Raw genomic sequence first — 22,887 nt, forward strand, 5'->3', positions numbered from 1 at the left:
ATAAAGCTACTATAAACGTTTGTGCAACTTTTTGTGTGGACCTAAGTTTTCAACTCATTTAGGTAAATTGCCTTTTTAACCTTTATACTTAGGCACACACATTTTTATATATCTGTAAAGCTTGTTTTTACTTAATTGTAATAAGATTTTGTCTTGCTCTTTAACTTTAAGATACTGTAAACACCATATTTGTCCATTTTCTAAAAGTACTTAATATTCTAATGAAAAAAGTGGATGTGGCTTACCATTCTTTTGTTATTGGTTAACTGCTTTTTAATTTTTTCTCCCTAAAATAAAATGCTTTTGTGCTTATAGATTTCCCCTTTTTCTATTGCTTTAGTATATATTTCAAGGAGAAATTCCAAAGAGTAGGGTTATTAGGTCAGGAAGTCAAGGCCATTTTTTTAGGTAGTTCTTTATGTACTAGGACTGCAGATCCAGATCCTGTTCTGTGTACACTGGAGATTTACTGCAGTTTATATTGCTATCCAGAAATGAGTAACACTGGTTATATGTATAATTCTGAGGTCTAACTTTTTTGTTTTTAAGCTTCTCAGTGGTTTCACTTAAGAAAGTGGTGATACTGTGTTCTTTTGAAAACTCAAGAAATTAATGTTTGTCATCTGGATCTTCTGTTTCTTGATTACTTCAGAACTTCATGTAATAGTTTATTGAAGGCCTTAGATATAGTTTTGATACATGCTTAATTTCCTCTTATTATGATATAGCCTGAGTGTGCATTTAGTCTAGTTAAATAAGATTCTTTCACATATACTTCCTTTTATAGGCAGGGAAACAGGCTTTCCTTGAGACAGCATGCTCTTGGATATAGCCCTAAGGGTAATAATTAAACTCTTGAGACCTGCAGTAACTTCTTTTGCAAGTTAACTACCAGTAGAATTACTGGATCAATTTTTTTTCTTTTTTTTGTAGGTCATAAAATTGGACGTTTTGAAGTTATATTTCAAATACAGAAATTTAAAGTTAGGAAAATACATTTCTAGCTAAACCATGTACCCTTATTTTTGGTACAAAAAAATTGGTCAGCATTACTGTGCATATTTTTGGCCTATTTTCATTTCTACTTAGGGCATCATGGCTGAATGGAGAAAGTGTGAAGGACCGGAGTTTGAATTCTATTCTACTTGCCAGCTTCGTCGAGGCTTTGAGTTACCTGCTCAACCTGTTTGAGCCTCAGACTCTTCAGCTGTAGAAGAGAAGTATTGAATCTTTGCAGTTGTTTTGAAGAATAAATCAGAGAATGGGTACTTGACAGCATGTGTTTATATTAAATAACATGTATTTATTTCTGTTTGAAATTGTGGTCTCCTTTTATTAGATATTCAGTATCTAAATACTTTTTCTTTCAGCACACTTTTTTTTTAAAGATTTTATTTATTTATTTGACAGAGAGAGATCACAAGTAGGCAGAGAGGCAGGCAGAGAGAGAGGGGGAAGCAGGCTCCCTGCTGAGCAGAGAGCCCGATGCGGGGCTCCATCCCAGGACCCTAAGGTCATGACCTGAGCTGAAGGAAGAGGCTTTAACCCACTGAGCTACCCAGGTGCCCCTCAGCGCACTTTTTATAGTTCTTTTCATAGTTCATAGTTCAGGTTTTTTTTTTTTTTAAAGAGTGTTATTAATTTGTCATGTAGAAAATACGTGTTTGTTATCAGGCTTTAGGTTTTCTGCTGAATTGTGTTTCAAAACCAGTTAGTTCCTCCTGGAATTGGTATGAAGTTGTCTTCATGGTGTTATTTATAATTTCCAAGTTTACCATATAGAAAGATGGGTTGTTAAAGAAATGCTGGAAAAGGACTACACCAGTGAGTTGTTTATTAGTCTTCCTTTAATGGAAGAAACACAGTTTGTTACACAAACTGACTTTCCTTCCTTCTTTCTTTAAGGATTTTATTATTTATTTAGTTGCCAGAGAGAGAGAGAGAGAGAGCGCGAGCGCGCACACAAGTTAGGGAAGCAGCAGACTGAGGGAGAACCAGGCTCCTCACTGAGCAAGGAGTCCAGTGCAGGACTCAGATGCTTAACAACTGAGCCACCCAGTGTCTAGGAGCCACCCAGGCGTCCTAGACTTCTATTCATTTGGGAGCACATGTAGCTAGGGTTGGGGGGATGCAGAGGGGAGGCTTAGAAGAGAGAGGGAGAGAGAATCTTAAGTACGCTCCACGAGATCATGACCTGAGCCAAAATCAAGATGCTTTAATTGACTGAGCCACCCAGGTGCCCCTACAAATTGACTTTTTACCACAGCATTACCCCTACTCTTTCTATAGTCTTACTTGGAATTGAGGATTTGGTCAGTGTCTTAGAGTTCTATATGTCATATTCACTTTTTTTGATTATTTTTTCTATTCAGGGGTGGAAGTAAATATTAGGATATTATCAATACTTGATTTTAATGTGTTATTCCCTTATGGGCACACCTTAGTAAGTTTTATTTTATTTTATTATTTTCTGTTTTATTTATAAATTGAATTTAATTTTCCATGTTGGGCCAAAAAAAGGTTTAACAAGGTTTCTTGTTTTAGAGAAAACCAAAACAACTCCTTTTTCCCTGACCAGGGATATATATATCTATATATCTATATATCTACATATAGATATATTTTAAGATTATATTTATTTATTTGACAGCAGTAGAGAGATAGCGAGAGCAGGAACATGAGCAGGGGGAGTGGGAGAGGGAAAGCAGGCTTCCTGCTGAATAGGGAGCCTGATGTGGGGCTTGATCGCAGGACCTGAGCCTGAGCTGAAGGCAGACACTTAATGACTGAGCTACCCGGGTACCCTGGGAATTTGTATTTTTGTTCCTTTTTATTGTGTAAAGAGTGTCTGGGAGAATTCCAGAGCCTAAAAGAACAAAATACTAAATAAGTAAATACGTGAATTCTCCAGCCTGGAGAAATCATCTTATCTAAGGTTAGTAATTACGCTGGTCCCTCCTTTCTCCCTAGGTGATGACCTTTTGGGGGTCAGTGAAGTCTGCTACTCAGAACTATCTGGCAGCTCCATAGGCATGTTTATTAAAGGAGTGGGTACAGTTAAGAGATTTTCTTCTGGTTGAATGGTGAAGCCATTTTCGTGAATATTTTTCTCTATTTTGATCTGGGACTAAATTTCTGTATTCATATTCTTTTGAAAAGCAAAGGAACACTTTTATTAAAAATGGAAATTAATAGTTGCATTAATTAATAACAACAAAAAGTCCATCTTTATTAAGTATATTTGGGGGCAGGTCACTTAAAGTTTTTGAGTGAGATACTCTCTTGCAAGATTTCTTTTTTAATTTTATATTGCCATATAAAAATTCTTTTTAGGGGGATGACTTACATAAAGGCTTTGGGGGGCAGTAATAGAGTTGGAAGGGAAAAAATTTTTTAAAGATTTTATTTATTTGAGAGAGACAGAGAATGAAAGAGTGTACAAGTTCAGGGAGAGGGACAGAAGGAGAAGCATGCTCCCCGCTGAGCAGGGAGCCCAGTTGTATGGCTTCATCCCAGGACCCTGGAATCATTACTTGAGCCAAAGGCAGACACTTAACTGAGTCACCCAGGCACCCCAGAGTTGAAAGGAAAATCCTAAGTTAGAAAACATGAATTCCTTCAGAAGACATTTGAAAATTTATTTTGTGTCAGGAAGTGAAACTTGGCTATGGATTTAAAAGGTGATTAAAGTGCTGCTCTCTATTCTTATTCTTATGCTTATTATTATGCTCCTATTCTAGTGGGAACAGTAGGAAGTAAGGAAACAGTGGGTTGCTGCAGATGAAACCATGATAACACACAGAGGTAATTACCCTGTCTTAGGATGCTTCCTGGAGGAGATGGGGATGGATACCTGACTGGAGTTCTGAAAAAGGAGAAAGTTAGTAAAATGAAAGTGGAGGTGGTTCCAGACCGCGTGCAACATGGAAGACACCTGGAGAGACGAGAGGGAGCTGAGTACATTGGGTAGTCTAAAATTTAGTGTACCTGAAGTGGCTTTCTGGTAAGGAGAAGATTGGATGCTTTCTGTGCTGCACTGAGGAGTTTTTACTTTATTCTGCAAGCTGTGAGCAGTCATTTTAAGATCTTAAATAGGGGTGAGACATTACCTTGTTTTAACTTGAGCTTAATTAAATGATTTTAAAATTACAAATATAAAAATATGTTTGTCTTGACATGATGAAAGACTTGATGAAAATTTAAAGAATCAAAATCACACTCCACTACACTATCTCAGTTCATTTCTTGTCTGCTGAAGGCTTTTGTTTAGCTCAGGTGTTAGCAAACTTTTTTGGTCTCAGGGCTCCTTTATACTCTTAAAAGTCAAGTACTTAATTCCATGCACAACCTTAATTCTCTTTTGACATGTTTCATAACATAGTTACAGGTTCTAGGGATTAAGTGTAGACATCTTTGGTAGTGGGAGACATTATTCCACTTTACAACCATAATTTACTTAACCTCTTTTTAAAATGATTGATTGATTGATTGAGCAAGGCAGAGGGAGATAGAATCCCAAGCAGACTCCACACTGGGCATGGAGCCTGATGAGGGGCTTGATCCCATTCCCTGAGGTCATGACTTGAGCTGATATCAAGAGTTCGACACTTAACCAACTGAGCCACCCAGGTGCCCCTACTTACCTTACCTTTTATTTATTTATTTATTTATTTATTTATTTATTAAAAGATTTTATTTATTTATTTGACAGACAGAGATCACAAGCAGGCAGAGAGGCAGGCAGAAAGAGAGGGGAGGAAGCAGGCTCTCTGCGGAGCAGAGAGCCCGATGCGGGGCTCGATCCCAGGACCCTGGGATCATGGCCTGAGCCGAAGGCAGAGGCTTTAACCCACTGAGCCACCCAGGCGCCCCTTACCTTACCTTTTAAAAAGAGAGGAATTTTTAGGTGGAAGTTTCAGGTCTGACTTGGTTGCCAAACTTAATTCTTATCTCTAGATTGAAAATTTTCTTTTGAATACATATCCTTCTGTTTAACTTTTTCAAAAGGTAATTTAAGCCACTGTTTTCTGATATTCTGATAGCCATTTTCTTACTGGCGAGGATTCCTCTCAGTGCCTTTTATATTTTCCATTTACCTAAGCTTGAGAAGAGGCAAAAAAATTTTTTTTTAAAGAGTTAAAAAATAAACGTTACCATGTTGTGGTTATTGTTTAATGCAGAGAAAGAGGGTGTCTGGAAACAGTTCCAGAATTGTGACCTTGGATAGTTTTTAAAATTTTTGTTTTGGGTCACTTGTTCCATTTTAGAAAATCTTTATTAAACCAAAATCTAATGGTGTTATGTTTTTCTGTATCTTGTTTCTGGTGCCTTCTGGCCACTCTTGGGTTAATAGGGGGATATATCATCTGATCTGTCAATTTATATATTTTTTTTTTTTTTTCAATTTCCTTCATGGTGTGAGAAGAAATATAACAAGGAAGAACAGTGAATTTTTTAGGTTTGGTAAAGAAAGAGTTCTTTAGGATAGGATAAACCCAAATTGTGACACCTTTTTGTTCTGCTATTTGCATAGTTTTATAGATGGAAATAGATGAACATACTTGTAGTCTAAGCATTGGGATACTATATTAATCATTGCTCTCTAGGGGAAACCTGGAGATTTCCTCATCTGTAAAATGGATATGATAAATTTTGTTTTAGGGTAGGGTTGTGAAATGTAGCCTGCAGGCTCATGAGCTAAGAATGGTTTTTACATTTTTGAATAGTTTTGAAAAGTTATTTTGTGACATATGACTGTAAATGATATGACATGTATATTTCAATGTCCACGAATAAAACTTAATTCGTATACAGCCATATCCATTCACTTATGTATTGTCTAAGGGCAATTTTGCACCATAGTGTCAGAGTTAAGTAGCTGTACCAGATGCCTTTTAGGGCCTGCAAAGTCTAAAATGTTTACTATCAGGACTTTTACAGAAAAAGTTTGTTGATCCTGCCTGAGGGTCCTGAACACTGACTAGTTCTTGTATGCTCTTGAAGCTGTTTCCCCAGATGCTTATTAAGTGGTTAAAAATTAAATGGTCAACGACTATCTAAAGGGACATTATGATGTCTACTACTAGAGATAAACATTGATATGTAATTTATTTTCATTTATTTCTAAAGGAATGTGCTACTATTGAAAGACAGGTGTATTCATTTGCTAGGGCTTCCATAAAATACCACAGACTGGGTGGCTTAAACAACAGAAATTTATTTTCCCACAATTGTGGAGGCTAGAGGCCCAAAACCAAGGTGTTGGCAGTTTTGGTTTTTCCTGAGGTCTCTCTTCATGGCTTGTAAACAGTTTCTTTATTGCTGTGTCCGCATATGGCCTTTTTTCTATGCATCTGCATCTCTGGTGTCTTCCTCTTTTTATAAGAATACCAGTCATATTTGATAAGGGCCCCGCCATTATGAATTTAATTACCTCATTAATAGCCCTGTCATCAAATTTAGTACTCAACATTCTAAAGTACTTGGAGTTAGGGCTTTAACATGAATTTTGGGAGATAGAGTTCAGTCCATGACACCAAAGGATTTCTTTCTTTCTTTTTTTTTTTCTCTCAAGATTTTATTTTATTTATTTGACAGACAGAGATCACAAGTAGGCAGACAGGTAGGCAGAGAGAAAGGAGGAAGCAGGCTCCCTCCCGAGCAGAGACCCCGATGTGGGGGCTCGATTCCAGGACCCCGAGATCATGACCCGAGCTGAAGGCAGAGGCTTTAGCTCACTGAGCCACTCAGGTGCCCCAGGATTGATTGATTGATTGATTGATTGATTGATTGATTTCTTTCTAAGATTTAAAAAATTAATTTAAGAAGGTATGTGCACATGATGGGGGTGGTGGTTGGGGACAGAGGGAGAGGGAGAAGCAGATTTCCACTGAGTGGGGAGACTGAAGCGGGGCTCAGTCCTAGGATCCCAAGATCATGGCCTGAGCTGAAAGCAGATACTTAACCTACTCCGTCACTCAGGTGATCCAGTACCAAGAAATTTCTAATGGAAGCTTCATTTAATCATCAGGTAAAATTTGAGGATGTACTACATGACAGGCACTGTTAGAGATATGTGTGGTGAACAGGACAGATGAGGTTTGTATTTTTAGAACTGATGGTGTAGTTGGGGAAGATAGATAATAAAAAAGGAAACAAGTAAAAATATTTGATTTCAGGGTGGCTTAAATGGTTAAGCATCTGCCTTCAGCTCAGGGGTCCTGGGATTGAGCCCCACATTGGGCTCCTTGCTTGGTGGGGAGCCTGTTTCTCCCTCTCCCTCTACTATTCCCCCTGCTTGTGCTCTCTCACTCTCTGTCAAATAAATAAAATAAAATGATTTCAGAGAGTGGTAAGGGCTATGAAGGAAATTAAACAGTGTAAAGTACTATCAGTGACTGTTTTGGAGGGTGGGGTAATGCTGTGTTAGGTAAGGATGGTCGTGTAAATGTTTTTGGAAAAGGTGACTTTAGGGGCCAGGTCTTTTTCCAGGTCTTGATGACTATCAGGATTGGTATAGACAAGGATCAGAAGAATAACTGAACAGGTTAGGGAGCTTTATGAGTTAAATTGCAAAGGTTGATAAGGACCAAATCATGAAGGGCCTTGTGGAGATATGGAAAAGATTTTGGTTTTCTTTTGCACAAGGAATAAAATATACTGGAGGTATTTTAGCGGGGGGTAATTGGTATGATTTTACTGTTTGAAAGAACGCTTTGTATAGACTGTAGGTTTGAAAATAGAAACAAGGAGACCCATTAGGGGATTACCAAAGGTATTCTTGGTTAGAGATACTGATAATCTGGCCTAAGAAGTGATAGAGAAAAGGAAAAGAAAAGAATTTGAGAGGTATTTTGGAGGTAAAATCTGTAGCATTTGCTAATGGGTTGGATATAGGAATTTGGGATAAGGGAGAAATATCTTTAGCAATAATGTGTAATACTGTCCACTAAGGCTAGTAAATCTATGTATTTAGCAAATTGATTGCTGTATCAGCAAGTTGGAGAATATAACTTGGAAAGTTAAAGCCTTCAGTCATTAAGTAGGAAAACATAAGGCAAATACACAGTGGTTTGGTTTAATTCAGTGTCCCAGCTGACAGGCTTACAACTATTTGAAAATAGGGAATGTAGGAAATTCATAGGGAATTCATAGTTTGACAGAAAGTGTGCCTTTGGGACAAATAACTTGTCTGGAACTAAAAAGCCCTGGACACTCTTACAAAAAAATAAATGTCAGGTTTGATGAAATGACTATGAATGCCATTAAGTGATTTTCTTTAGAGCTAAAGTTCTTTATTGCAAGGTAAATGTTTTTAAAGTGGAGCAGCCCTTAGGTGAAAGTTGGTATGATAATGTTAATGATAGGTAAAGATGAACTAGGTTAAGACGGTCTTTTTGGCAATTTAAACATTCTCTACCAAGAATTTGAACTCAGTGGGGGAGTCAGAGTTGTGAGATCTGGATCTGATGTTTTTTTTTTTTCCCAAAGACTTTATTTATTTGACAGAGAGATCGATCACAGGTACACAGAGAGGCAGGCAGAGAGAGAGGGGGAAGCTGGCTCCCTCCTGAGCAGGGAGTGCAGTGAGGGGCTCCATCCCAGGACCGTGAGATCATGACCTGAGCTGAAGGCAGAGGCTCAACCCTCTGAGCCACCCAGGTTCCCCTGGATCTGATTTTTGCTTTATATTATTGTGGTTAGATCTCAACCTCTGAGGCTCAGGTCCTCTGTCCATAAGACAGGTATCTAAGACATTCAGGGACATAGTAATTCAGAAATCTGAAAAATAGAATGTACAAAAGTAAGGCTAATATAATAATAGCAACCTTCTTTATTTCAAGATGACCAAGTTTTGTTTTCCTTTCCTTGTGAAGAGTTAGAAATTAAAGGACTTAGTAGTGTTACTTTTTTATTTAGGGAGAATATAGCAATTCTAAAGGCATTTGCAAAGGACAGCTCTTTGAGAATCACTTAAAAAACTTGCTTGTGGAAAGATTTTATTTTATTTTATTTATTTATTTTTTTAAAAGATTTTTATTTATTTATTTGACAGATCACAAGTAGGCAGAGAGGCAGGCAGAGAGAGAGGAGGAAGCAGGCTCCCCGCTGAGCAAAGAGCCCGATGCGATGCGGGGCTCCATCCCAGGATCCTGAGATCATGACCTGAGCCGAAGGCAGAGGCTTTAACCCACTGAGTCACCCAGGTGCCCTGAGATTTTATTTTATTTTTTTTTAAAGGTTTTATGTATATATTTGAGAGAGAGATAGCAAGAGAGAGTACAAGCAAAGTGGAGGGGGTTGCTGGGAGAGGGAGAAGTAGTCTCCTTGCTGAGCAGGGAGCCTGACACAGAACTTGATCATGATCCTGATCATGACCCGAGCTGAAGGCAGAGGCTTAACCAACTGAGCTACCCAGGTGTCCCAGAAAGAGATTATATTATGACAGACCAAAGTTTGTCACATGGCATTAGCAAACAGTAGCTTATATTCTGTGAGACCTGTAACTCAGCTATCCACATACTGTTGATAATGAGTTATTTGGAAATGTTAAAACTAAAAATCATTTTTGGTGATTTGTCTCTATAAAGGTCTGGCTTAAGTGAGCTGTATGTGATAAACAGGCTATACTGTATATAAGAATTATATGTATAAAATAATTTAACTCCTTTATTACATTAAAAATGTGACTTTGGAGTTGTCATTTTATGATGAGTTTTTTAATTCTGTCATTGTGTATGTATGAGGGATGAGACCACTACTCATGTAAAATCAATGTAAAAAAATGTAAAAATGTAAAATACTACATCAACAGAATGAAGGAATAAAACATGCACATCACAAATAATGCAGAAAAAGCATCTGACAAAATTCAGTGCCTTCTCATGATAAAAGCACTTGGTAAAATAGGAACAGAAGGAAACCTTCATAGAAGTCATATGGAAAAAAAACCCCACAGCAAACATCGTACTCAATAGTAAAGACTGAAAACTCTTCCTCTAAGATCAGAATTTTGTACTTTGTATATCTGTTCTAAGATAAATTTAATAAATTTGAAGATTAACAAATAATGAAATTAATCCCAAGCTCTGAATATAGTGTTTTATTACCAAAAGCATTAAGTATAAGCACCTTTTAAAAATTTCTAAGGATTTGGAACATAACAAGAAATTACGTATTCCTTTCTGCATTTCAATACAGTGTCCTTTATCTTTTATTTATTTATTTATTTTTAATTTTCCTTATTTGTTCATGAGAAACAGAGGGAGAAGTAGAGGCAGATGGAGAGAAGCAAGCTCCCCTGGAAGCAAGGAGCCGGATGCGGGACTGGATTCCAGGACCACGGGATCATATCTGAGCTGAAGGCAGATGTTCACTTGACTAAGCCACCCAGGCGCCCCATCCTTCTTCATCTCTTAAAATCTTCTTTTTTTTTTTTTTTTTTTTAAAGATTTTATTTATTTATTTGACAGAGATCACAAGTAGGCAGAGAGGCAAGCAGAGAGAGAGAGGGAAGCAGGCTCCCCGCTGAGCAGAGAGCCCGATGCGGGCCTCGATCCCAGGACCCTGAGATCATGACCTGAGCCGAAGGCAGCAGCTCAACCCACTGAGCCACCCAGGCGCCCTCTTAAAATCTTTTTTTGATGTGAAGTTTGTTCTGTCTATTATCAGTACAGCCATTCCTGCACTCTATTGGTTGGTATTTGTGTGAAATATCTTTTCCTATCCTTTCACTTTCAGCCTGTGCTATTTTCTGTATACCCAGTAGCTTTTTTTGTTCCTTCCTGCATTCCTGTTTGTTGATTAACAACAACAAAAACATGCAGTGATTTGCAGTGCATTGTTTAAATTTCTTAGTGTTGGGGATGCCTGCATGGTTTAGTCAGTTAGGTGGCTACCTTCTGCTCAGGTCATGACCCCAGGGTCCTGGGATCAAGTTCTGCATTGGGCTTCTTGCTCAGTGGGGAGTCGTTTCTCCCTCTGCCTGCAGCTTTACCTGCTTGTACTCCTTCTCTCTCTGACAAATAAGTAAATAAAACCTTAAAAAAAAAGTTACAGTAGTACTAGCTGTTAAACTAACCATAGTTTTTTCCTTTAAATGTATTAGTTTCTTGGGACATGGGTGGCTCAGTCAGTTGGGCATCTGGCTCTTGATTTTGGCTCAGGTCCTGATCCTTGGGGTTCAGGGATTGAGCCCTGCCCTGGATTCTGTGCTCAGTGGGGAGTCTCCTTGTGGATTCTCTCGCTCGCTCTCTCAAATCAATCTTAAACGAATGTATTAGTCTCTTAAATCACATAGAAAATGAATACAGTTACAAACCATTTATAATTTATAATTTTTTATTTCTCTGTATAGTTTTAGAGTATTGTCTAGTTCCTTTTCATTTCACCTTGTAGAATTCCCTTGAGCATTTCTTGCAGGGCAGGTCTAGTGATCACAGACCACTTGAGCTTTGTTTATAAATGTCTTATTTCTCCCTCACTTCTAGAGGGTAGTTTTGCTGGATGTAGGATTATAAGCTGACAGTTTTTAAGAGGAGGTAATTAAGGGGACATGACCAGTGGCTGACCTGTATGCTGAACCTGGGCATTTGGAGGTTTCTCACCCCCTCTATGTTCTTACACTTTTCATGGTTTCTGGAAGACCTTTGAGGGTCTCTTCATTTTACTGCTGCTTTTCTTTCTATCTTTTGGTTTGCATAGGTCTTATTTATATCCAAGTTTGCTTATTTTTTGTTCTGCAATTCTGTTATGCCCATCTAATGACTTTTAAGTTTGTTATTATACTTTTTTTTTTTAAAGATTTTATTTACTTATATGACAGAGAGAGAGATCACAAGTAGGCAGAAAGAGAGGGAGAAGCAGGCTCCCTGCTGAAGAGAGAGCCTGATGTGGGGCTTGATCCCAGGACCCTGAGATCATGACCTGAGCCAGAGGCAGAGGCTTAACCCACTGAGCCACCCAGGTGCCCAACTATAGTTAATATCTGTACATTATATCCCCAGGATTGTACCTTTTGATCACCTTTGTTACCTATTTTTTTCTCTTTCTTCCCCATTAGTGGATATTCTGTCCTGTTTCTTTGCATGCCTCCTAACTTTTTATTGGATACTGGACCTTTTAGATAATGTAGCAACTCTAGGTACTGGACCCCCTCTTCCAGTGTTTGTTCTTTGCTTGTTAACTTGCCGTGTTAACGGATCCGTGACAAATTGTTTTGGTTCGTGTCTTTCCCCGTTAGTGTTCAGCTTCTGATATTGTTTCTCAGGGAGGTATAATTTTGGATATGCGCACAGTTATCTAAGGTGATAATCTAACGTGATAAGGGTTGGGTTCTCTTTTTTCTTTGTCCCTGAACACACTCAGCTGTTAAAAACTTCATTAATTGCCAGCTAATTGCCCTAATGATTTTAAGAGTGCCCTGGACTATAATGGTTCTGCAGACTAATCCCATCAAATTCCAGCTTCTTTGAAGGAATGGTTTCTGGGTTTTAGTGTTTAATTTTTGTTAGACACCAGGAGAACTCCTACCAGTTATCTTATTCCCTCCTTGTCTTTTGCAAACTAACCTGCCTAGAGCTTGGTTTTTTCTTTTCCTATTTTTGGAGGCAGGGGGCGCGCAGAGGGAGAGAAGAGAGAGAATTATCTTAAGCAGGCTCCATGCCCAGTGCGAAGTCTGTGGTGGAGCTGAATCTCACAACCCTAAGATCATTCCCTGCACTGAAATGAGGAATTCTATGCTTAGGACACCTGTGTGGGTCAGTCAGTTAAGCATCTGCCTTCAGCTCGGGTCATGATCCCAGGGTCCTGAGATCCCAGGGTCCTGAGATCCCAGGGTCCTGAGTCCCATACTGGGCATATTTGCATATCTTGCTCAGCAGGGAGCCTGTGCCGCTCCCCTGCTGTGTGCCCCCCTTCTGACAAATAAAATCATTAAAAAAAAAAAAAGTTGATGCTTGACTGACAGAGCCACCCAGGTACCCCTGGTTTAGTCTATATCTTGATTCTGCTCCAATATTTCCACTGTTTTTAGAATGCCTTTAGACTTCTTCACCCTGCCTTACAAATAAAGTTAAGCCTTTTGGGAAGAGATTAGGCATACCTGCCCACCCGCTTCCTGCTGCTTTCCCCCAGTCAAAATCTCTAAAGGGGCTCTGGAGATAAGGGGATGGGACAGTGACAAGTTCCTTTCTGAGTAATAGCTGCACTCTGAGATGGGTGCTTGGTGGGCCAGTGGGCATTGGTCTTGGGTCCTCTCAGCTTGCTTCTCCTGGTGTAGGACCTCCACCGCATGAGCTGGGTCAGGAATGATCAGTGCCCTGCTATTGTCAGCATAACATGGTCAAGTAGCAGTTGCCTCAATTCTGTAAGTAGGGCTAGTAGGAGGAAGAGCGCCCCTTCTTGTAAACTGTTTATCTGGGATTAGCCTTGGCAATAGGTACCAGAGGCAAAATGAGAAACACTGATGTCCTCCTGTTCCTTCCGACCTCATCTGGGTGCTGGAGGCCAAGGGGCCCTTTGTTTTTGACTGCAGGAGTCTGGAGTAGATTGTTCCTCTGAGTTGGGAGGGGGGAGGAGGAGAGGCATATTGGTTCAGAGACCATTGACTTTTTGCTTCTCTTACTGAATTTTCATAGGTAATCTTGAATGTTTCTTTATTTGCTGTTTACCTTTAGGTAAACTTTAGGACTGTTTCCAGAGGTTTTTAATGTTTTGTTTTAGTTTTTATCATTTTCATTGGGGAGCATGTTAGCAGAGCTGCTCACACTGTCATGCCAGAAGTCATTCTCTTGTTCTTACTGTTTTTTGTTTTAACCATTCTGATTAAGCTTGTGGCGACAGCTCATTTTGGTTTTAATTTGCATTTTCCTGACGGCTAATGACTTTGAACATCTTTTCTTGTGATTATTTGCCATTGGTATATCCTCTGGCCTGTTCCTGTCATTTGTCCATTTTCTAGTTGGTTGGAGTGTTTTATGTGCTGTTGAATTTTTGAGTTCTTTATATAGTTTAGATAATAGTTGTTGGATATGTGATTTACAAATATTTTCTCTCATTCTACAACTTGTCTGTTCAACTTCTTAGAGGGCTTCACAGAAAAGTTAATTTTGATGCAGTCCAATTTATTTTTTTTTTTCTATTATGGATCTTTTGGTAGCTCTAGATTATGAAGGTTTTCTCCTGTGTTTTTTTTAAAATAAAATATGCTTCTGCATTTTATATTTAAGGCCAATATCGGGGAACCTGGGTGGCTCAGTTGGTTAAGCCTCTGCCTTCAGCTCAGTTCATGATCTCCAGATCCTGGAATCAGGCTCTATGTCAGGCTCCCAGCTCAGTGGGGTGTCTGCTTCTCCCTCTCCCCCTCCCTGCTTGTGCTCTCTCTCTGTCTTTGTATCTCTCTCAAATGAATAAATAAAATCTTTAAAAAAAGAAAAAAAGGCCATTATCCATATTTTGAGCTAACTTTTCAACCTAACGTGAGGTTTAGGTTGAAGGCCTCTCTTTTTTCTTTTTTTTTTTTTTGTGGGGGTGGGGGTGGCTCTCAATATTTGTTGATAAGGCTGTCCTTCCATTAAATTGCTTTTGCAGGGATGCCGGGTGGCTCAATCAGTTAAACATCTGCCTTCAGCTCAGGTCATGATCCCGGGGTCCTAGGATCGAGTCCCACACCGGGCTCCTTCCTCAGTGTGGAGCCTACTTCTCCCTCTGCCTGCTGCTCCTCCTGCCTGTGTGTGTTCACGCTCTGTTTCTCTGACAAATAAATAACCATTATAAAAAAATAAATAAATTGCTTTTGCATATCTTTAAAATAAGAGGCGTATTTGTGTGTCTACATTTTGGGTCTCTTATTTTGTTCCATCAGTCTTTTCCTCTGCCATTATCACACTGTCTTGACTGCTGTAGCTGTATAATAAGCGTTCATTTTAGATAGAGGGATTTTTCTCACTTTATTGTTTTTCAAGGTTATTTTTGGTAGACCCTGTGCCTTCCATATAGATTTGAGAGTAAGCTTGCCATTATCTTGTTTTGATAGCAGTTGCATTTAAGCCTATAGAAAATTTGGGGAGAATTGATATCTTTATTAAGTCTTCCAGTCTATGAATATGGTATGTTGCTGTTTTTGTTCATCGACGTTTTGTAATTTTTGGCAAACAGATCTTGTACATACTTTGTTAAGTGTATACTTAAGTATTTAATTTTGTTGGGAGTAATTTTAAATGGTTATTTTTCTAAGTCTCTGTTTCCACATACATATTTTTAGTACATAAAAAAGTGATTGATACTTGAATGTTGATATTCTGTAAGCATTGCAGAACTCACTTTATTAGTCCCAGTTTTTGTAGATCTTCATTAGCATTTTAAGGTTTGCTTGAAGCATTTTACCCTTTTACCCTATTGTGGTGTATTAATTTTTCCTGTAGTAATCAAATATAATGGGATGCAGGCTGTTATCCATTGATAAATTTTTTCATGATTTTTTCCTAGTTGATTCTCTTAGGTTTTTAGCTAAGGCATCATATAATCTGTACGTAGTTAAGAGTTTTTTAATCCTCATTTTCACCTTTTATATAATTATCTGAAACCGCCAGGACAGAGTTAAATAATTGTGGTGAGGAAGGACGCCTTTACCTTAACTGTAATTTTACCTTAGACCTTAGTATCAGTGCTTTTGATTTCAAAACATTGCATCCAGGAGCAATTCATTTTATCTATAGTAGAATGCAAATTAACTAAAATATATAGTATATTACAATTGTTGAGTGTTTTAGGATTGGGAGGCTTTTGTTAAATCTTCAGCAACCTGAAGGCTGACATAATGCTTTCTTCTTCAATAATCTTACTGTTGAAACTAAAACTTTGTGGTAGGCTTTCTTGCTTTGTATATACAAAGTAGTGAATAGAACTAAAATTTTTTGATTGAAGATTTTACAGTGCCTTATTTTGTTTATTCTTTTACTTGTAAATTTAGAAAGCATTACTGATAGGAATGTATATTGATCTCTCAGGCCTTTCCTGGAAATTGATTTTCTTCTTTTTATTTTAAGATGAATCCTTTACAAATTCTTTCAGAAAACTTATTTCTTGTTATTTGCTTGCTTTTTCTGAGTTGCGGATTACAAAACAATTCTCCATTAGTATTCTCATAAATGAACAACACTCCTCCATATAAAGCTCCTGCTTATGAGAAGTTTGGTGTGGTTGTATTTCAAGGCTGCTTTGCAGAAAGCTTTATTTTACAGGCTACAGTTTGAGAATAAAAATTCTGATTCTGTTGTTTACTTGCCACATAAGCCAAATGACTTTAGGGTTCAGATTTTTATCTCTTTTCCCCTAGTCTTAATCTTTTGGGTAGTAGAAAAAACGTGAACATTATGAGGGCCAGAAAGACATGGGTGTAAATTCCAGCAGCTCCTCTTTATTTTTATTGACTAATGGCCTTGAATAAATTAATCTGCCAAATTTTAGTTTCCTCATTTATAAAATGGGGGATAAAACACCTCAGGGCGGTGGCTGTATATTAGGATTATGTGAGATACTCCATGTAAATTCTCTGGTATAGAATTTAATATTTTGCAGTTGTTGATCCACAGTAAATGTTAGCTTCCTTTCCTCTGAAGCATAATGATATGGTATGAAATAGTTTTGTGAGCTGTATATAAATAAATGTAAGTTATTAGCATTGCTTTCTCTTTTAGAATTGGGCATTAATAGCATAGTTTATAATCTCAGTATTATTAATATGCTTGCTGAGGCCATTATGTGATAGGCACATGCTAAGGTTTAGAGATCCTTAAAGATTTGTATTTGTGTTTGTGTTTTTTCTTGCTCCAGAAACTTTGAAAGCCCTTGGAGAAGTTCTGCAGCAAATTCAAATGATTGTATGAAACTAACAGTTGTCTGATTTTTAGTCTAATTTGAATTCTAGGGCTGATTCTTAGTGTGTGTGTGTGTGTGTACACACATACATACATACACCAAATACCCATTTTACCCTCATTTTATGCTATCCAAGCCCTCCCACTTTGCCTTACTCCTCCTTTCCTCCAGGAAGAACTTTGAATCTCATGGACTTTTATGCATAACGCATACCCTGGCTGCTTCTGTTTATGTTTCTAGTTGGATTGGCTGTGATAATGACCTTATTAGTATATGTGACTACATGTCTAAGTTAAGCTTTTGTACTGTGACTTTAAGAGGTAGAGGGCCAAGGACCTGAAATAATTGAACTCCAGGGACTTACTACAGCCTAATTTAGAGATAGAGTGATGATTTCTGAGAGTTTTTACCACTCAAGAACATTTAAATGTTATCTGTCAAATAGTCATTAAACATTTAGTGATAGCACTTTCTGGGAACTTAAGGAGTGTAAAAGAAGTATGCTTCTTCAGTCCTGAGTTTCTGGCCTTCCAGGTTAGTCTAGTTAGAATTCAAAACAACTCAAATATTGAAATGTCAGACAGTTAAGGAACTTGAATGCAAAACATTACCAATAATATGTGCTATGAGAGTCAGAGACTTTGTCCTGTTTATTTCCTCCAAAGTATGGTGAATTTTGTTTTCCTCACCTGAAAAGTAGATAATTCAAATATACCCTTTGAGGTCATTGTGATGTTTAAATGAGACTGGGTATGTAAGACCCAGCTATTATGCATAGAATCCACATATTCTTTCTGCAGTTTGGCCTGGTTTTTAGTTGAAAAAGTGATATAAATTGGTATATTTGAAGTAGTAATGGCATATTGTAAAATGATATATTGTAAAAAAAAAAAAAAATGCAGGCAGAACAAAATGAAAAGTTTTGTCACTTCAGACCTTAGAAGTGAGAACTTTGGTACCAAGAGCACAGTTTTGTATACTTTCTGGTAATTATTCTGTGTATGTATACAGTTATACTTTTACAACTTTTGGGAACAGTGTACATGTTGTCTTGTATCCTGATTTTTTAAAAAATTGATTTTGGCCATCTTTCCTGTTAGCAAATATAGATATTTTATACCTTGTTTTATTTTTTAAAAGATTTTATTGTTTTATTTGACAGAAGGAGAGACAGTGAGAGAGGGAACACAAGCTGGGGGGTAGTAGGAGAGGGAGAAGCAGTCTTCTTCCTGAGTAGGGAGCCTGATGCGGGGCTGGATCCCATGATCCTGGGGTCATGACCTGAGCCAAAGACAGAGGCTTAATTGACCGAGCCACCCAGGTGCCCTATGAGTTCACCACTCACCTGAGCCGGAGGAGGGGCAAAGGAGAGGGAGTAGTAGCAGGCTCCCTGCTAAGCTGGGAGTCCCAGGACTCTGGGATCATGACTTGAGCTGAAGGCAGATGCTTAACCGACTGAGCCACCCAGGCTCCCTGTTGCATTATTTTTTAATGATTGCTGGGTATTCTGTTGTTTGAGTGTATTATAATCTAACCTCTGTCTTCCCCCAGCACTCATTTAATGTGTTTATTTAAAATATATTAATTTAAAACTTTCTTCTCCTTAGGGTCAACTCACTGTCCAGAAAGTCCATACTCCCAGAAGGGACAGAAAGAAAGACCTCTTTGTAAGAAAGGCTTGGGTAGCCCATGAACCAGACAGCAGAAAACCGATTGGGGTGCAGCAGGACTCCAGAGCCAGATATAAGGCTCAGAAAAGGACACCAACTGGATGGTACAAGGAGAGGTGATAATGACAGCCACCAAGGAAGTTTGGAACCTGTTTTAGAAGCATCTCTTCTTTCTTCTCATCATAAAGTAAGTTAAAGGGAAGGATGATAAATAAAACAGCATTTATGGGAATGTGTTTGGAGGAAAGATACTTAGGAAAAGAAAAACTATGGGGACATTGCTGGAGAGAGGATGGGGTTTCGAAAAGGAATATTGAGCACATTTGTAAGTTTTTGTTCAGGATAAATTAGAGTCTGATTTTAAAATTAACTAGATATTATTTGATGTTATAGTTAATCCTTTTCTGCTGACCCTAAAATTATACTTAATCTGCTTTATCTTGTTTGAGAAGGGAAATGGGTTTTTGTAGTTACTATTTAATCTTTATAATTCAGCCATGTTTTAGTTATGATATTATCTTTTGTATTTTTGGAGAAATTCTAACTCTGTGCTGGAACTACTTCTCCAGATATAGTTTATCTCCAGTGTCTACCTTGGGAGTCATTAGAATTCTGGGAACAGAAGGCAGATTTTAATCTTTCCTTTTACTTCCCAGAGAAAAGAGCAGCCTTTAAATTATTTAAGCAACTATGTCTAGAAAGCAAAGATATAAGTACCTGTGAATAGCATCAGAAAGTCACTGTTTTATACATTTTGTTATGTGCTTTGTATCCTTGGAATGCCATAGCATGTGTTCACTGTTGTGGCTCTAGTACAGTGTTTCCCAAACTGTAGTTTTCCATTAGTGGTTGTGAAATTGATTTTGGTACTATAAGTAGTATTTAAAAAATTAAACAGCAAGAGAACAAAGAGGTGCATGTATATAGCAATATACATTTATACTGTATTATTCGATGAAATTGTTTAGTTTTATATAAATATGTATGTAGATATGAATAATATATACATTTCTTAATGTGGGTTGTACTTTACACATTTTGAAAGCCTCTACTCCAAACTGCATCTTTATCATCCTAAGAAATACAGTTATTATATGGGTAATAGTGATATTGGTTTGAACTCCAGATGGTTGTCTTGTCCTTTCAGGTCTCTTACAAGAATTTCATCAGAGCACTGTAGCAATATAGGTACAATATAGGAAATTAAAGGTAGTTCTTCTCTTCTTAGGAACACTTTATAAGCCACCTTCATCATCATGTCTAGATTGTATTACAGTGAAAGATTTGTGTGCACGTGTGTGTGTATGTGCCCACACATACAGAGAACAGGTCAGTAGGATTAAAAAAGCACCTATTTTCCTACAGTAAGTATAATAATATTATTTGGTCTTTAAACTGGCATTATTTCTGTTTAAAAAGAGGTTTGACAGATATCTGGGGCAAGAACTTCCATCCACACTTAAGACTTGACTTTCTTGCCCTTTTAAAGTAATGTGTATTAGCAGTTAAGACTTCCTTATCTAAGCTGAACAAGCTGTTTCCCTCATTTGCTATTAAGACCTAAACAGTTGTTATTTTACTAATGAGGACTATCACTAAGCTTGGATGAGTGACTGGAGGTGGTTTTTTATTTTTTCCTTTTTGTGACCATTAGTACGACATGAATTATTGCTAACTATATGTCCATTAGATTTCTAGCATTTTTACAGCTTGGATGACTGAAAACTCGATAGCCTTGAGTAGCACTTGCCATTTTCTCTGCCTGCTGCTAGTCTTTGGCAGCTACCATTGGGCTTTCTGCTTTTAGGAGTCTGACTACTTTAGATTTCTCATATAAGTGGAATCATACAGTATCTCTCCTATTACTGGCTTGTTTCATTTAGCATAATATTCTCAAGGTTTGTATATGTTGTAGCATATGATAAGACTTCTTTTTTAAAGCTAAATACTATTGAATTGTCCTTATCCATTCATCTGCTGCTGGACATTCAGGTTTTTCGTACCTCTTGGCTATTGTAAATAAAGCTCTCAGTAATGTTTTTATTTTTATTTTTTTTTTGTATATACCCAGAAGTAGGATTACTGGATCATACGACTGTTCTATTTTTAGGTTTTTTTTTTTTTGCGGAACCTCCATACTGTTTTCCACAGGAGCTGCATCATTTTATATTTCCATCAGTAGTGCACAAGGGTTCTAATTTCTCCACATCCTCGTCACACTTACTATTTTCTGTTTTGATAACAGATGTGATGTAGTACCCCATTGTAGTTTTGCTTTGCATTTCTTTGATGATGAATGTTGAGCATGCTTTTCATATACTTACATACTTGGAGAAATGTCTGTTCATATCCTTTGCCCAAACTCTGTAGGGTTTTGGGAATTTATTTTATATTTTGGATATTAACTCCAAATATGGTTTGCAAATATTTTCTATTCCATAGGTCCGTTCTGTTGATTGTTTGCTGTGCAGGAGTTATTTAGGTGACATAATCCCACATGTCTCATTTTGCTTTTATTGGTTGTGCTTTTGGTGTCATATCCAAGAAATCATTGCCAAAACCGATGTTATAAAACTTAACTTTTCCTCTGTATTTTCTTCTTGGAGATTTATGGTTTCAGGTTTTACATTTAGGTTTTTTTGAGTTGAGTCATTTTGAATTGATTTTTGTGTATTAATACACAAAACTGTAAGGGTCCAGTTTTACTCCTTCGCATGTGGGTATCCAGTTTTCTAGTACCATTTATCGAAGAGACTCTGTAGCCTCTTTTCCACTATGTAGTAGTCTTGCTGTTCTTGCTGAAGATCACTTGCCTATGTATGCGTGATTTTATTTCTGGGCTCTGATTCTGTTCCCTTGGTCTGTATGTCTTCCTGCCAGTACCGTACTATTTTTTTTTTTTTTAAGATTTTATTTATTTTTTTGTCAGAGAGAGAGAGCGAGTGAGAGCGAGCACAGGCAGACAGAGTGGAAGGCAGAGTCAGAGGGAGAAGCAGGCTCCCTGCGGAGCAAGGAGCCCGATGTGGGACTCGATCCGAGGACGCTGGGATCATGACCTGAGCCAAAGGCAGCTGCTTAACCAACTGAGCCACCCAGGCGTCCCAGTACCATACTATTTTGATTACTGTACTTTTGTAATATGTTTTGAAGGAAGTGGGATATTTCCAGCTTTGTTGTTCTTTCTCCAGACTATTTTGACTAGGAGTGCCTGGATGACTGAGTTGGTTAAATGTCTGCCTTCAGCTCAGGTCATGATCTCAGGGTGCTGGAATCAAACCCCAAGTTGGGCTCCCTGCTCAGCAGGAAGTCTCTTCTCACTTTCCCTCTTAAAAAAAAAATACTGTTTTGACTGTTGGAGGCCCTTTGTCATTCCACATGAATTTAGGGATTTTTTTTTGAAATGTTGGGGTTATCTTAAAGAAAATGGAGATACAGTAAACAGAATTGGAAGAGGGTTGACTAAGTTATTGAACACAGGGTCAGGAGACCTATCATCTATCTTTGTGAAATAGAAAAAGTTACTTAATTATCCTTGATTTTATATTTGTCATAGATGATACCTGTGTTCCTTTCCAGTTATGATAGGATTCCCCCCCCCCTTTTTTTTTTAAGATTTTATTTGAGAGAAAGCATGTGCACATGCATGCACAGAGGGACAGTGAGAGGGAAAAGCAGACTCCCCACTGAGCAAGGATCCTAGTGCAGGGCTTGATTCCAGGATCCTGAGATCACGACCTGAGCCAAAGGCAGATCTTTTACTGACTGAACCACCTAGCTGCTCCAGGATTCTATATTTTTATCAATTTTCTGATACTAAGAAATGGTCTCAAAGATTTCCAGAATATACACATTGAACTTTTTTTTTCTTTTTAAGATTTTGTTTTTAAGTAATCTCTATACCCAGTGTGGGGCTTGAACTCACAACCCCAAGATCAAGAGTTGCATGCTCTGCTGACTGAGCCAGCTGGGCGGCTCACACTGAACTATTCTGAAATATACTAATATCCAATTTAGAGAACTGTTTTCAGTTCTTTTTTGATTATTAGTATCTCTGGCAGTTTCTAGAAGTGATTGTGTAATTGAATGCTTAGTAAAGACTGATGAAAAGTTGGGGAAGAGGAAAGGAGGAAGTGTGTGCAAGGGGATTTCAGTTAATAGGAGTAGTGTGTGCAGGTTCCTGAATCTGAGAAGAATTTGGCATATTTAAGAAGTGTGAAAAGTGGGAGGATAGTAAGAAATGAGGAAAAAATTTTACGTAATGACCTTTGTTGACCATGATATGGAGAAAGTATATTGGAGATTATTGGAAAGTTTTAGTAATGGAGTGATAAGATTTTAT

At 37.8% G+C, this 22,887-nt stretch overlaps 1 protein-coding gene across 3 annotated transcripts in view; it reads left to right on the top strand.

The window, feature by feature from the left end:
• The window catches only part of ADIPOR2 (adiponectin receptor 2), a 99,459-nt gene that overhangs the window by 33,825 nt on the left and 42,747 nt on the right, over positions 1-22,887 (top strand). For 2 of the 3 annotated variants that reach the window (XM_059403896.1, XM_059403894.1), the window contains one exon: positions 18,486-18,735. In XM_059403896.1, coding sequence (XP_059259879.1) covers positions 18,568-18,735 — 168 coding nt within the window. In that variant the 5' untranslated portion in view covers positions 18,486-18,567. Of the gene's footprint in view, positions 1-9,055; positions 9,207-18,485; positions 18,736-22,887 lie in introns of all 3 variants that reach the window. The other variant, XM_059403897.1, reaches the window with a different exon arrangement.

This window comes from Mustela nigripes, chromosome 6, assembly GCF_022355385.1.
Source record: "Mustela nigripes isolate SB6536 chromosome 6, MUSNIG.SB6536, whole genome shotgun sequence".
Lineage (NCBI taxonomy): Eukaryota > Metazoa > Chordata > Mammalia > Carnivora > Mustelidae > Mustela > Mustela nigripes.